Source organism: Gigantopelta aegis, chromosome 7 (assembly GCF_016097555.1).
Source record: "Gigantopelta aegis isolate Gae_Host chromosome 7, Gae_host_genome, whole genome shotgun sequence".
NCBI lineage: Eukaryota > Metazoa > Mollusca > Gastropoda > Neomphalida > Peltospiridae > Gigantopelta > Gigantopelta aegis.
The window spans coordinates 23,018,682-23,032,329 of record NC_054705.1 but is presented as its reverse complement, the minus strand read 5'-3'; the positions used below and the strand labels follow the sequence as shown (position 1 = coordinate 23,032,329).

Genomic DNA, 13,648 nt, shown 5'->3' with positions numbered 1-13,648 from the left:
ACTGTCACCACATAGGCTACTCTTTTACGACAGGCAGCAAGAGATCTTTTATTTGCACTTCCCACAGGCAGGATAGCACAAACCATGGCCTTTGTTGAACCAGTTAAGGATCACTGGTCGGTACAAGTGGTTTTACACCTACCCATTGAGCCTTGTGGACCACTCACTCAGGGTTTGGAGTCGGTATCTTGATTAAAAATCCCATGCCTCGACTGGGATCCGAACCCAGTACCTACTAGCCTGTAGACCGATGGCCTAACCACGACGCCACCGAGGACGGTCTTGGATAATGCAGTGCTAAAACTAAAGAATTTGTCTTCTACAGCAATTTTTAAAAGAACTGCCATCCATAGATGAAACGGCCCACTGATGACAATTTTGAGCCTGCCTATGGCAATTGTTTTTTACAGTGACATTTGCTGCAAATAAATATGACTGAAAGGTTAGTTTGCTGTATGCAGACATATTTCAAATGTGCAAATGTTAAATACTGGCAGATATTATGTATACCAGGTGTATACATTTTGCCATGTTGAAAAGCTTCACAAAAGTGCCATCGGTGATGCTCTCTACCAATGGCAATTTATGTCTCAACGACGGCAAATGCTGCCGGTGCTGTGGTTAAGTTCGAACCCTGTTATGCATAAAATGTAGGATATCATTTCACAGCCCATGGCACAACAGGCGTTTTGTTTGTTCTCAACACACCGAGGTCTTTTTTAGTGTGTTTAATATTTTAACATGCTCGTATACCACAGAGGTTTCAAGCATTGTTCTCTTTCAGTGTGTTTAATATTTTAACATGCTCGTATACCACAGAGGTTTCAAGCATTGTTCTCTTTCAGTGTGTTTAATAATTTAACATGCTCGTATACCACAGAGGTTTCAAGCCTTGTTCTTTTTCAGTGTGTTTAATATTTTAACATGCTCGTATACCACAGAGGTTTCAAGCCTTGTTCTTTTTCAGTGTGTTTAATATTTTAACATGCTCGTATACCACAGAGGTTTCAAGCCTTGTTCTTTTTCAGTGTGTTTAATATTTTAACATGCTCGTATACCACAGAGGTTTCAAGCCTTGTTCTTTTTCAGTGCAGTAATGTTAAAGAGCTGTATATCTTCAGAACTGCATTTTAAGATGTATTAAAGGTAGTACTATTAAACCAAATAACTTCCTGCTGGGTCGAAGTTCAAGGTGCACCCAACTTTTGATACAACAGTTAATACTACAAGTCCTGTGATTGGCGATAGATGTGTATGTTTGTTGTAAAAATAAATTAGCTGCAATTTTATTTCATCTAGTACTGTGACACATGTGTGGGGTCCTACTAAAATGAGCATGACAATTTTTGTGCGGAACTAGCCAGTAGTCATAGACGCTACCCGTTATCTCTGAAATGAGCAGATTAACCCCCAGTGTTTTTCTGATTTACTTTTAAGGGTGAGGAATCGTAGTACTTACATGTAGATCCGTGGTGAATTTGTCGATTGATACACTGCAGGTGGGAGGAGTTTTTGCCCAGGGCTAGTGATATTCAATGTTGGGCTAGTAAATAACTACGTACCATCACCATGCCCAATGGCTAGTGAAAAAAAATAGAGCGGTCAAATGCTGCATTTCAGTATATTTTGTAAATATGAATATCCTGTCACCCCCCCCCCCCACCCCACCCACCCCATCATTTTCCCAATTTTCGTGTTTTTAAGCTCTAGCTCTCTCTTTAGGTGACATAATCACTATTTGTAAAAATGTATTAACTTAAAGTAAAGCAGGGTTAATGAATTTTTAATCGTGGCTAGTAAATAAAATAAAATCACTGTTTCCATGGCTGGTGGATTTTATAGAAATTCTAGAAGCCCTGTTTAGCCACATGTTACTATTGTCATCTATGGGATTTGATTTAGTCTGATCAGCCAGTGCACCACGACTGGTATATCAAAGAATTGTGGTATGTACTGTCCTGTCTGAGGAATGGTGCATATAAAAGATCCCTTGCTACCAATGGAAAAATATAGCGGGTTTCCTCTCTATGACTGTGTCAAAATGACCATGTTTAACATCCAATAGTCGATGATTAATAAATAAATGTGCTGTAGTGGTGTCATTGAAAAAAAAAAAAAAAAAAAAAAAAAAAAAAAAAACCTTTATTTTTTAGTCGGATCAAAACTAGATCAAATCTTAAGACATACTTGTATATAATGCCTAACATAACATGGGAGACAACTCCACTGAAAGGGATTCATCCATTCCGAGTTCGACCCAACAAGATTGTATTGTACCACTGTCCAGTAATTAGTATTTTCTGTCATTACTGAAATGAATTTGGCCAAGAACGAAACAACGCCGACTGGTCAACTGCAAATGACATGATGTGCATTGCATACAGTCTGGCACCAATTAAAACAATGGCTTGACAGGCTGGTAAGTGAGCTATGGCATTCAACAAGTCTGTGTCTTAACTTGTGTTGTGCTATTTTGTTTTTAAAATCAAATTAGGTTCACAATGTTACTGTGTCTTCAACTTCTTACTAGCCTGATGCACAATCATCTAGAATCGATTCCCGTCGGTGGACCCGTTGACCTATTTCTCATTCCAGCCAGTGCTCCACAACTGGTGTAACAAAGGCCATGGTATGTACTATCCTCTCTTTGGGATGGTGCATATAAATGATCCCTTCTGCTAATAAAAAAGAGTAGCCCATGAAGTGGCGACAGCGGGTCTCCTCTCTCAATACCGGTATATGAGTGGTCCTCAACCATATGTCCAACACCATATAACCGTAAATAAAATGTGTTGAGTGCGTTGTTAAATAAAACATTTCCTTCCTTCAACTTCTTTCTAAGTACTGCTACCACTAATAATGATGTGTGTAACTGCTACTGCTAATAATAACCTGGCAATTTCTAGCGGCAAAAAAGTGCCATTTCACCTGGCCATATACAGGTATGTACAGTAGTTTCATCGAACTCTACTCCGAGCAGAGTTTCTGCCAGAGACTAAAACAGGTATGGTGTCATACCCAATTTTTTGGGGAGATTGACCTTTTTTAAAGTTGACATTTTGACTCTTTATCATTACTGTATAATTTTCTTAATCCTAACCCTAAACATAACCCATATTCTTTCTGTCTCTGTGTATATCCCTGCACCCACCTGGCATCTTCGTCCTCTGCCGCTAATAAAGCTGGTCTGACCCACGGCACTAACTAACGACCGCCGGTAGTAGAGGTGCATAGTAGGCGGTTACAAGTGCCTCTTAACAATGCCAGAAGTAACTACTAAACACTCCCCGAAGCGGTAAGACTAAGCCCACAGCTAAAAGTTAATAGGGAACAGGTGTGTGGCACAGATAGAAGAACACAGAACAAGAGACAAGCACCTGTCGCGGTTGGAGAGACAAGGACTGGGATGTGGAGGTGGACAGCAAAAGAAGTTGAAAAATAGGAGTTGCCAGATCGGGAAGAAATGAGATGGAATTAAAAGGAGAAAAAGGAAAGGGGGCAGTGGGATAAAAAAAAAAAAAAAATAAAAAATAATATATATACAGTAGAATCTCAATGGCTCGAACGCCCAACGGTCGAACCTACCGGTATTCTCGAACCAAGAACACCGTCCCGATTTTTTCTCTCTATTAAACCCTTTTATTTTGGTGCTGATTGGTCGAATACCCCTTGGGTCAAACAGAAGCTTTCTCTCGAACCAGTTTATTGGTCCGAACTGTAAAATTAAACATATTTAGCTCGAACGACTACGTGTATCCGAAGAAATACAAACAAATATTTATGTACAAATTTTTCATCGACCCTTTCTCGTCAGTCACAAAGTAAGTTATTATAAATTAGGAAGTGGAACGAATTAATCCTACATCATATGCCGGCTTATCATGTTGTTTATTTAGCACCTATCGGTAATTATCTTTCTAGTACAGACAATTGTAAGTAAATCGTTAGCTGAATGAACCTTGCATGTAACACCAATCAATTGGTGAGCCAAGGCAGTCCTTGCCGGTTTACTTTAACCATTTTAATCGCTACTCTACACATGAGCGTCGGCACATTTTGTTTTTAACTTGAAATACAGGAGAGATCAATCTAATGTAGTGATTGCAACAATAACAGGTAAAGAGCCTCCGCCTGTGCTTCATGCACTTTAATTTTTTTTCAACCTTGTCAATATGTCGCAAAAGATTTTACAACAGCATAATAAAGAACAAGTTTTTAAATTAATAAATATTTATAAATACAGACTACCATCCAACATTTCACGGCGACTTCGTTACTCAGGAGTCAATTGGACCATCTCGCCCAAGCCAGTTTTACGGAAATATGTGAGGTGTTCCGATTGGTTTTTGTGTTACAGAAGCTCCTGACAACGGCTAAATGCATGGTTCGAACTACCCGATGGGTCGAACAGACTTTGATGCACCGACAGTGTTCGAGCCAATGAGATTCTACTGTATATATATATATATATATATATATATATATATATATATATTCTTTCTGGGTAAGGCCTCCCCCCACCCCCACCCCCCCCCCCATCCCCATAGTGAGTTATAAAGAGACAGACCCTAGTTTCAGCCCATGAAAATGCACACTAAGTTTAGTTAATCTACAAACCTGTAACTCATTTGGATAAAGTTACAACTGAGTGAAACATGAGTCTCTGAGTTTGAAATGGTGAAATACTCTTTAAAAATTTACTAAAACTCGACTCGATAACCGTTACTTCTAAGACGCATGTGATATTAAAAACACCAGGATGACCAAAAACACTTCCAATGTACGGAAATGGATAATATAAACAATACAATCTAAGTAAAAGTATGATTTTAGTTATCAAAAACAGCTCAAATAGCAAAAAATATGCCTTAGTGTTTAAAAACTAGGGTACATGTATGTCTCTTTAATGGAAAGTTAAAGTTTGTTTTGTTTAACGACATCACTAGAGCACACTGATTTATTAATCATTGGCTACTGGATGTCAAACATATGACCAGTAATTTTTGACATATAGTCTTAAGATAGGAAACGTGCTACATTTTTCCAATTTAGTAGTACGGGATCTCTTATATGCACCATCCCACAGACAAATTAAGACAGCACATACCACTACCTTTGATATACCAGTTGTGGTGCACTAGCTGGCTGGAAGAAACAATAGCCCAATGGGTCCAACGATGAGGATCGATCCTAGACCGACCAGGCATAAGGAGATAGAGTGCTTTACCACTGAGCTACGTTCCACCCAAACAAATTTTAATGGGTCAAATAGAGTGTGTAAGACCATAACGCAAACATTTACACTCACTAATAACTAACACACTGACCACTGTCCTAAACAGACAGCTCAGATAACTTACGTGTATGTCCAGGTCAGTGTGTTTGAATATTAATTGGATGTAAGCAAGAAACTTGAGTTACAATAAATGCGTATAATGCATGTAACATTGGGTGCTAAAAACCAGAACTTAAATTTGGGTTTCAACTTTTTGCACAAATGACAGCATACGTGTATTTCTCATTTTATCTTATTTTAAATTTGTTTTTATATGTAGGTATGGAGGTATACTTTCATTAAGACTGATTGAATGAATGAATGAATAAATGAATAAATGAGCAAACGAATGGAATGAACAAAATTAGTAAAATGAATGAATGTTTAATGACACCCCTGCACGAAAAACATCAGTAGGAGTGATACAAATCCGGGGGTGGGGGTTTTCAGGATAACAAAACAAATATCTTTTTGGATTTTTCTGAAGATTTTAAACATTTAATTTAATACTACTAATCATGACTATGGATGAAGACAGTTCTGGTTGTATGTATGTATGTATGTATTGATGCAAATTGCAGGCTAACCACGATGCGTTTTGAGCTATCGAGGCATCCATAAAAAGGATGCTCTTTAACTCAACTCTGTATGTATGTATGTATGTATGTATGCATGTATGCATGTGTATGTATGCATGTATATGTAAGTATGCATGTATGCATGTATGCATGTATGCATGTATGTATGTATGTATGTATGTATATGTATGTATTTAAGAATGAATGAACGCACTGGCTCAGGAATTTTTTAAAAACTAAAAAAAAAAAAATTCTAATTTTGCCCCAGGGATTCGAAATTGATTTTAAATTGACCATTGTGATATACAAAATATAACTGTTTTTCGGTCAGTCTTGTTTTAAATTTATTTGGCTAGTACTATGTTTTGTTTACAGCCGGATACAATGTATTTGTTTTTTTTTAAATTTGTTAGGAAAGGGATAACAACAAACCAACCACTGAAAAATGGACCGGCTTAGACGCAGGCTTAGGCGGCGTGTAGTCGGGTGGAGACTAAGATATCCTTGAGACTTGGATTTTTTCTATATGCAATAACCGGACGTGCTGTAATAGGGTTTTTCATAACAGTTTGCAAATTTAAAAACTCCTCCTTCATAAGTTTACCAATATCAACGCTACGTCGACTGTAAATTATTGGGAAAATTATTTTATCTCTTTTTACAGCTTTACCAGATTCAACGTTGATTCCAAACGGCTGTTTTGTCTGTAATGTACGAATCCAGAAGGCCTCTCGTTCAAGTCTCAAGAGGTCTGTTTCGTCTTTTGAACCAAGTATCGGGGGTTGTTCAATTGGAATTATTTCAAAGTTTTCATCTAATGAATGATCAGGTAGATTGAAGTGATTGGCGACAGGGGTGTCAACTTCATGCCGAATATCATACTTGTGACAAACTGCTCTAATTCTCAGTTGGTTTTGCGTTTGTCCTACGTACTGTTTTTTACATAAATTACAGGTGATTAGATATACTACATTTTTCGAATCACAGTTCATGTCTGTCCGAATTTGATATTCAATTTTGGTCTGTTGACTTTTGAAAGGACTCGAATGTGTACATATGTATATGTATGTATGTATGTATGTATGTATGTATGTATGTATGTATGTATATGTATGTATGAATATCTATATATTGTATGTATGTCGAGGTTGACTGTTACATACATAGATATTAACGCATTGGCACAGGGGATAATTAAATCCTTTCTGGCCTCACAAATTGTCCCATGCCGTTGCTGGGACTCGAACCTATGGCACCGAATCGCCCGCAAATTACGAGACTAACCACGATACGCTCTGAGTTATCGAAACATCCATAAAAAGGATGTTCTTTAACTCAACCACATGCATGGGGCCTGCAATTTACGTGGTCGATCCCGCTTATGTGTATGTATGTATGTATGTATGTATGTATGTATGTATGTACGTAGGTAGGTAGGTAGGTAGATAGATATACAGTCGAACCTGCATATAACAGTCACTCAAGCGACCTGACAAAAGTGGCCATTATGTATGTAAATTACCATTTTGATCTGTGTTTTCATTTAGTATTGTGGTGCGTAGCCGTTTATTCTTCAGGTACTTCTTACGCAGATAATATCCACCAATGATGGGCAGGGCGACTACACTGACCCCAAGGAGACCCGCCCCGGCAGCTATAGCCACGCCGCCCAGCACGATTCCACCTAGAATCTTCCCACCTGCAAAAAAAGAAAAGGAATGTTGATAACCGATAAACAATGAAAACAAAATGAAAAAAGGTTTGTTTTGTTCAACGACACCACTAGAGCACACTGATTTAAAATATGACAAAATCACGAGCTCAGCCTCAGCTAAATAGAAGATGAGATGATACGTCTCGTAAAAAATTTATTTATTTTTATTTTACTTGCTGCATGTAGTTCTAAAAAATGGACTGCTTTTCGCAAGCCACTATTTTGAACCTTGAAGTTACTTGTTCCCTTTCAGTGGAGTTGTCTCCCATGTTATGTTAGACATTACATACAAGTATGTTGCAAGGTATGATCTTGTTTTGATCAGACTGAAAAATAAATAGATACAACTAGTACACAACCCCTGCAGTTAAAGGGACATTCCTGAGTTTGCTTATTTTTTAAGATGTTATCTACTAACAGACTTTTTAACAATTGTAATTACATATCAAACATATTTTTTTTGTATAAAATATTAGTGGCTGTATATTAAACATATTTTTCTGATCGTTCTAATAAGTTAAATTTTGTTTTATTTCCTAAAATAAGTTTTTTTCGTACATACGAAATTATTTGAAGACAAAATCCAGTTTGAGCTTCTTTCAAATATTAAGACGACCAGAAAAACATTGAATATACAGACACTAATATTCTAAACAAACAAAAACTTTTAATATGGAAGTTTCATTGTAGAAATATTTTGTTAGTCGGAAACATCTTACAATGCAGCAAACTCAGGAATGTCCCTTTAAGAAAATATCCACAGAAAAAAACCCATGCCACTGGAAAAAAAAAAAACTGAATGAATCTCCAGGTTTTTACTGAAATCTCCAGGTTTTTGGGCTTCAGTGTCCAGGTTTCCAGTGCCTCAAGGTTGAGAGGTCTGTAAATGACACAGTCAACATATATCTTAAAATCCTGGGAAACCACAGTCTTGAATAATGATCTTTTCCATGGTTTCATGCAAAACATTTAGTGTATCTTCTGTTCTACTGGAGACGTGTGACAGGGCTCGCTGGGTTGATGTTGGGCTCTTGCAAACAGGGAGTCCTTATAATACTTAAATGTTTTTAACGAAAATCACACACTTCATATATGCATATCTGAAAATTAGCTAAACCAAAATTCATTCCAGGATGACCCCTGATAATATCCAATTTTAACTATCAAAAACAGCTTTAATTTAATGAAGAAAAAAAAGTTTGTATTGTTTAACAACATCACTGGAACACATTAAGTAATTTATCATGGGCTATTGAATGGCAAACATTTGGTAATTCCGACTCATAGTCAAGAGAGGAAATCTGCATACAATTGGTTGAATGGATCCACTGAGGTGGTTCGATCCTGTGATGTAAGCACCTCAAGCGAGCACTCAGCTAAATCCTGCTCCCACTTTAATATTGAAAAATATGGCATAAAGGTTTGTTTTATTTAACGACGCCACTAGAGCACATTGATTTTTTATCTTATCATCGGCTATTGGATGTCAAACATATGGTCATTTTGACACTGTTTTAAAGAGGAAACCTGCTGTCGCCACATAGGCTACTCTTTTTTCGACAGGCAGCAAGGGATCTTTTATTTGTGCTTCCCACAGGCAGGATAGCACAAACCATGGCCTTTGTTGAACCAGTTATGGATCACTGGTCGGTGCAAGTGGTTTACACCTACCCATTGAGCCTTGCGGAGCACTCACTTAGGGTTTGGAGTCGGTATCTGGATTAAAAATCCCATGCCTCGACTGGGATCTGAACCCAGTACCTACCAGCCTGTAGACCGATGGCCTGCCACGACGCCACCGAGGCCGGTAAAAATATGGCATAATGCCATAGTGTTTAAAAACAAGGATCAGTCGCTTTAACACATTTGGCAGGATGTAGCCCAGTGGTACAATCCCTGTTGGTGGATCCACTGGGTTATTTACCATTCCAGCCAGTTGCATCACGACTGGTATATATCAAAGGCTGTGGTATGTGCTATCCTGTCTGTGGGATGGTGCATATAAAAGATATCTTGCTGCTAATTAATGAAAAAAGTAGAGGGTTTCCTCTCTAAGACTGTAAGTCAAAATTACCAAATGTATGTCATCCAACAGCCGATGATGAATAAATCAAAGTGCTCTAGTGGTGTTGTTAAACAAAACAAACTTGAACACGTACTGAACACTGCTCCTCTCACAAGTCGTCTGGTGCCAGGTCGGTCAGGCATGAAGTTGTACCGACAGCCGAACGGACTGAATCGACTGAAGTGGTCGCCTAGCAACTTGACGCTCCAGTACCGGTTCCCACAGCGGTAGCAGAATGACGTCCTACAACTGACACAAGTCATGTGATCACAACCGGTCGTCCTCTGAATAAATATCTGAAACAACAAATTAAGTACATGTATGTATAAATTAGTAATGGGCAACCAGGTATTCACAACTATAGGATTCGACAAATGGCCCAAAAGTGAATTTTTAGTCTGGGCTAGTGCAAATTATCTACTGTATTTAATTACTATAATACAATAGAACACTAGTCATAGCTTCTGTAACTGTAAGGGTTAGCAACGTTTTAAAACATTTGTCAAATTCTGCAACTATATTGTATTATATAAATAAATTATACTAATATTTTCACACGCATACAGGGTGGTGGTGGTGTGTGTATGTTTTGTGTGGGGGTGTTATATGTATCTCTCCAGACCCTCCCACTGAAAACATATTTTGATTTTGCAAGTTCCAATATTTTTATCAAGTTTTGTTTATTTTCAATGGTACATGCCCTTGAGGATTAAAATGCACAGGGAGCAGACATGAAAACGACTTTACATTTATGTAATTTTAGTCATCAAAACATTTTAAAACATCTGGCAGCAAACTCAGGACTGTCCCTTTAAGCAAAAACAGATTGTTATATAAAAGAATTAATTAGGGTGGGGGAAGGGAGAGGAAACTACAGAAAGAGTTTGACCCATACCCCTCTCCACGGCTCTAAAGACTAACCTTAATCATTGAAAGGAGGATACGTGTTGAACTCATGCCTCAACTACCCCCATTAAACCGGAGCATAAATATACTTGAGGTTTAGAATATAGTACCTTGCACTTGGGACATCTCTGTGCGTTCTGCTGCCCATAGTGGAACTCCGACGCCCACATTTTGACCAGCTGGTCTCCCTTCTTGAAGGTTTTGCAGTTGACACCTTTATGAAGTGGCGCCTGACACGTAAAACACCATTCCAGCTCGCACTTATCGCATTTCACTTCCAAACTCTTCTTTTTCACTCGTTTTAGATACTTCTTGTACTGTTTCTGTTTTTTACTCGAAATGTTGCCGTTCATTTTAAGCAGGCAATCCTCTAGTCGTGTCACATGACTGCACCGGGGACACGTCTTGATCTTTGGATCCTTATTGGCGTCGATGAGAAACTTATAAAACTTTTCTTTCAGATCAAGTGGCAGCCTGGCCAATATTTCGTCCCGATGAACGTAGTTATTGCACTCTGTATTTAGGCACTCGATTTTCACAATCGCCTGACTGACCTGCGTGCTGAGGTACATCTCCATGCAGTCCTCGCAGACGGGAAAAGAGCAACACATGCGCTTACGCAATTTTTTACTCACAAGGCATATGTTGCACTCCCCATCTACAAAAGGATTGTGTGGATACGGCAAGGGTGGGGGGTGATTCGGTATTACAATGTTAAACATATCTTCATACTCGGAGTCAAAATCGGAAAACTCTTCCGATTCACTCGAATCATCCTGCTCCAATTCTTCATCACTGCTGTCGTTTCCGCTCAAGACATTACTTTCAGCATTATCTGGGCTATTTGTAGCAGAATCATTATATTCAGCATTCACATTTTCTGGTGTTTTGTCTTTCAGTGTTTTATCTGTCTGTGTTCTTTCTTCATCTGAAATATAACTCATCTTGTTGGGAGCATTTTCCTGACCATCAGTGTTAGACATTTCTCCAAGGTGAAACGAACCGTTTTTACCTTGGAGATCATTTCGTTCAGCACTTACTTCCAGATTAGACATTTTTCCTTTGATCCACCGCTAATACTGACGACAAATGATTATTCTTCGATATTTGCTAGTCATTTCAGTCACCTATAGAAACTGTTTCTAACATTATTAGCTAAATATCTTAAGGACGAAATGTCACACGATTAAGAATGATTCGTTATTTCCACGAGAACGGCTTTTGTTGTCTTTCGCCATGTTCGTGGTTTCAACAATAAATACGTCACCACTGACACTGTTTTCAGTATTTCACAACAAACTATTCACTCGTCTGTACGTCGTGACAAACGGATACCATTCCCGAATATAAATACATAGATATGTCATCCAACACAAATATTGATCGGAAAGAAATAATAAAAACTAAATGGGGTATACATAATATTTATACTTCCTCAACACTGATGTCCAACGCTAAATATAATCGACCAATCGCGCTGCGCTACACACAATAATGCATGTTCTAGCTTGCTCTTGGATCGTGATTTGTTAAATATAAACAATGTTATAAATAGATTGAAATAGCTATATATACGGTAGTCGTGTTTTATAGACACTAAGGATATAATAGCCATCTACAGAGTACACTTAATATTCCACGATAAATAAAACGTTGTTAGCAACGACAGAAACAATGGACGACAAAATGAAGGAAAGTTCACATCATAAACTCCCGATGCCGTAATTAAATTGTATCATAACTATCAAAGACAAATATGACACGTGTGCGACATCCAATCTCCTCATGCATGTACTTTTGCTGGGTATAAATATATTTGATTTAAAAAAAAAAAAAAATTAATCACAAAATGCCATTGTCTTAAAACAAAAAATTGGTAAAGGCATATCCACTAACATGTCACATGATAATACCATATGATTTGCAAGGCGCACCAGTAATATATACGAATTGCACGTGCAATATGTGATGTTTGAATGAGCTCTGTTTTCGTGTATATACGACGAATAAGCATAAGACTGGCTTTCCATAAGTACGATTTTTGCCCTCCTGCTACAATTTAATATACCCTTTTCATATGTCCATAAGTGTCCGTCACACATCAACAGATTCCGTTTTAATCGCAACCCGATGTGTTGTTTGCGGATGATGTGCTGTGATGGACTGGAATTCCCCGCCAACAGGTCATACTACCCGGGCTTTTCCCCAATGTTTGCAGTACAGTACATAAAATAACCCGTCAGTCCATGAAAGAAAGGAAGGTAATGTTTTATTTAATGACGCACTCAACACATTTTATTTACGGCTATATGGCGTCAGACATATGGTTAAGGACCACACAGATTTTGAGAGGAAACCCGCGCTTCCCACAAGCAGGATAGCACAGACTATGGCCTTTGTTGAACCAGTTATGGATCACTGGTCAGTGCAGGTGGTTTACACCTACCCATTGAGCCTTGCGGAGCACTCACTCAGGGTTTGGAGTCGTATCTGGATTAAAAATCCCATGCCTCAACTGGGATCCGAACCCAGTACCTACCAGCCTATAGACCGATGGCCTAACCACGACACAACCGAGGCCGGTTCGTCAGTCCATGAAATCGTATAATGTGTGCATGGAAAGTGTTTTCACGTACTACAAATGACAGAGGACTTTCCATGTGTAAATTTTTTACGTCCGTCATACGTCGTCCGTCACGCGCACCCCCCCCCCCCCAATACAAATAAATAAATGGAAAAAAAACCCACACAAAATTAACAACAAAAAACCCCGAAAAAAACCCCACCACAAAAAAAAACAAAAAAAACAAAACAACAACAACATAACAACACTCTCTCCTGCTAAACTTATTGTACCCTTTCCACAAAAACAAAACAAAAAACAAAAAACAACAACAACATAACAACACACTCTCTCCTGCTAAAGTTATTGTACCCTTTCCATATGTCCATGAGTGCCCGTCACATGTCATCATACTCCATTTTAATTGCAACCCGATGCGTCTTTTGCAGATGACGTGTCGTGACGGACCTGGGATTTCCCGCCAACACGTCATGCATTAAAATAACCCCTCAGTCAATGAAATCATATATATATATATATATATACA

General features: G+C 38.3%; 1 protein-coding gene across 2 annotated transcripts in view; it reads right to left on the bottom strand.

The window, feature by feature from the left end:
• The window catches only part of LOC121377502, a 28,578-nt gene extending 16,593 nt beyond the window's left edge, over positions 1 to 11,985 (bottom strand). For both annotated transcript variants that reach the window (XM_041505514.1, XM_041505515.1), the window contains exons 1-3: positions 10,649 to 11,985; positions 9,727 to 9,928; positions 7,376 to 7,552 (exon numbers count right to left, since the gene is read on the bottom strand). In XM_041505514.1, coding sequence (XP_041361448.1) covers positions 7,376 to 7,552; positions 9,727 to 9,928; positions 10,649 to 11,593 — 1,324 coding nt within the window. In that variant the 5' untranslated portion in view covers positions 11,594 to 11,985. The remainder of the gene's footprint in view (positions 1 to 7,375; positions 7,553 to 9,726; positions 9,929 to 10,648) is intronic.
• Positions 11,986 to 13,648: the final 1,663 nt, after the last annotated feature.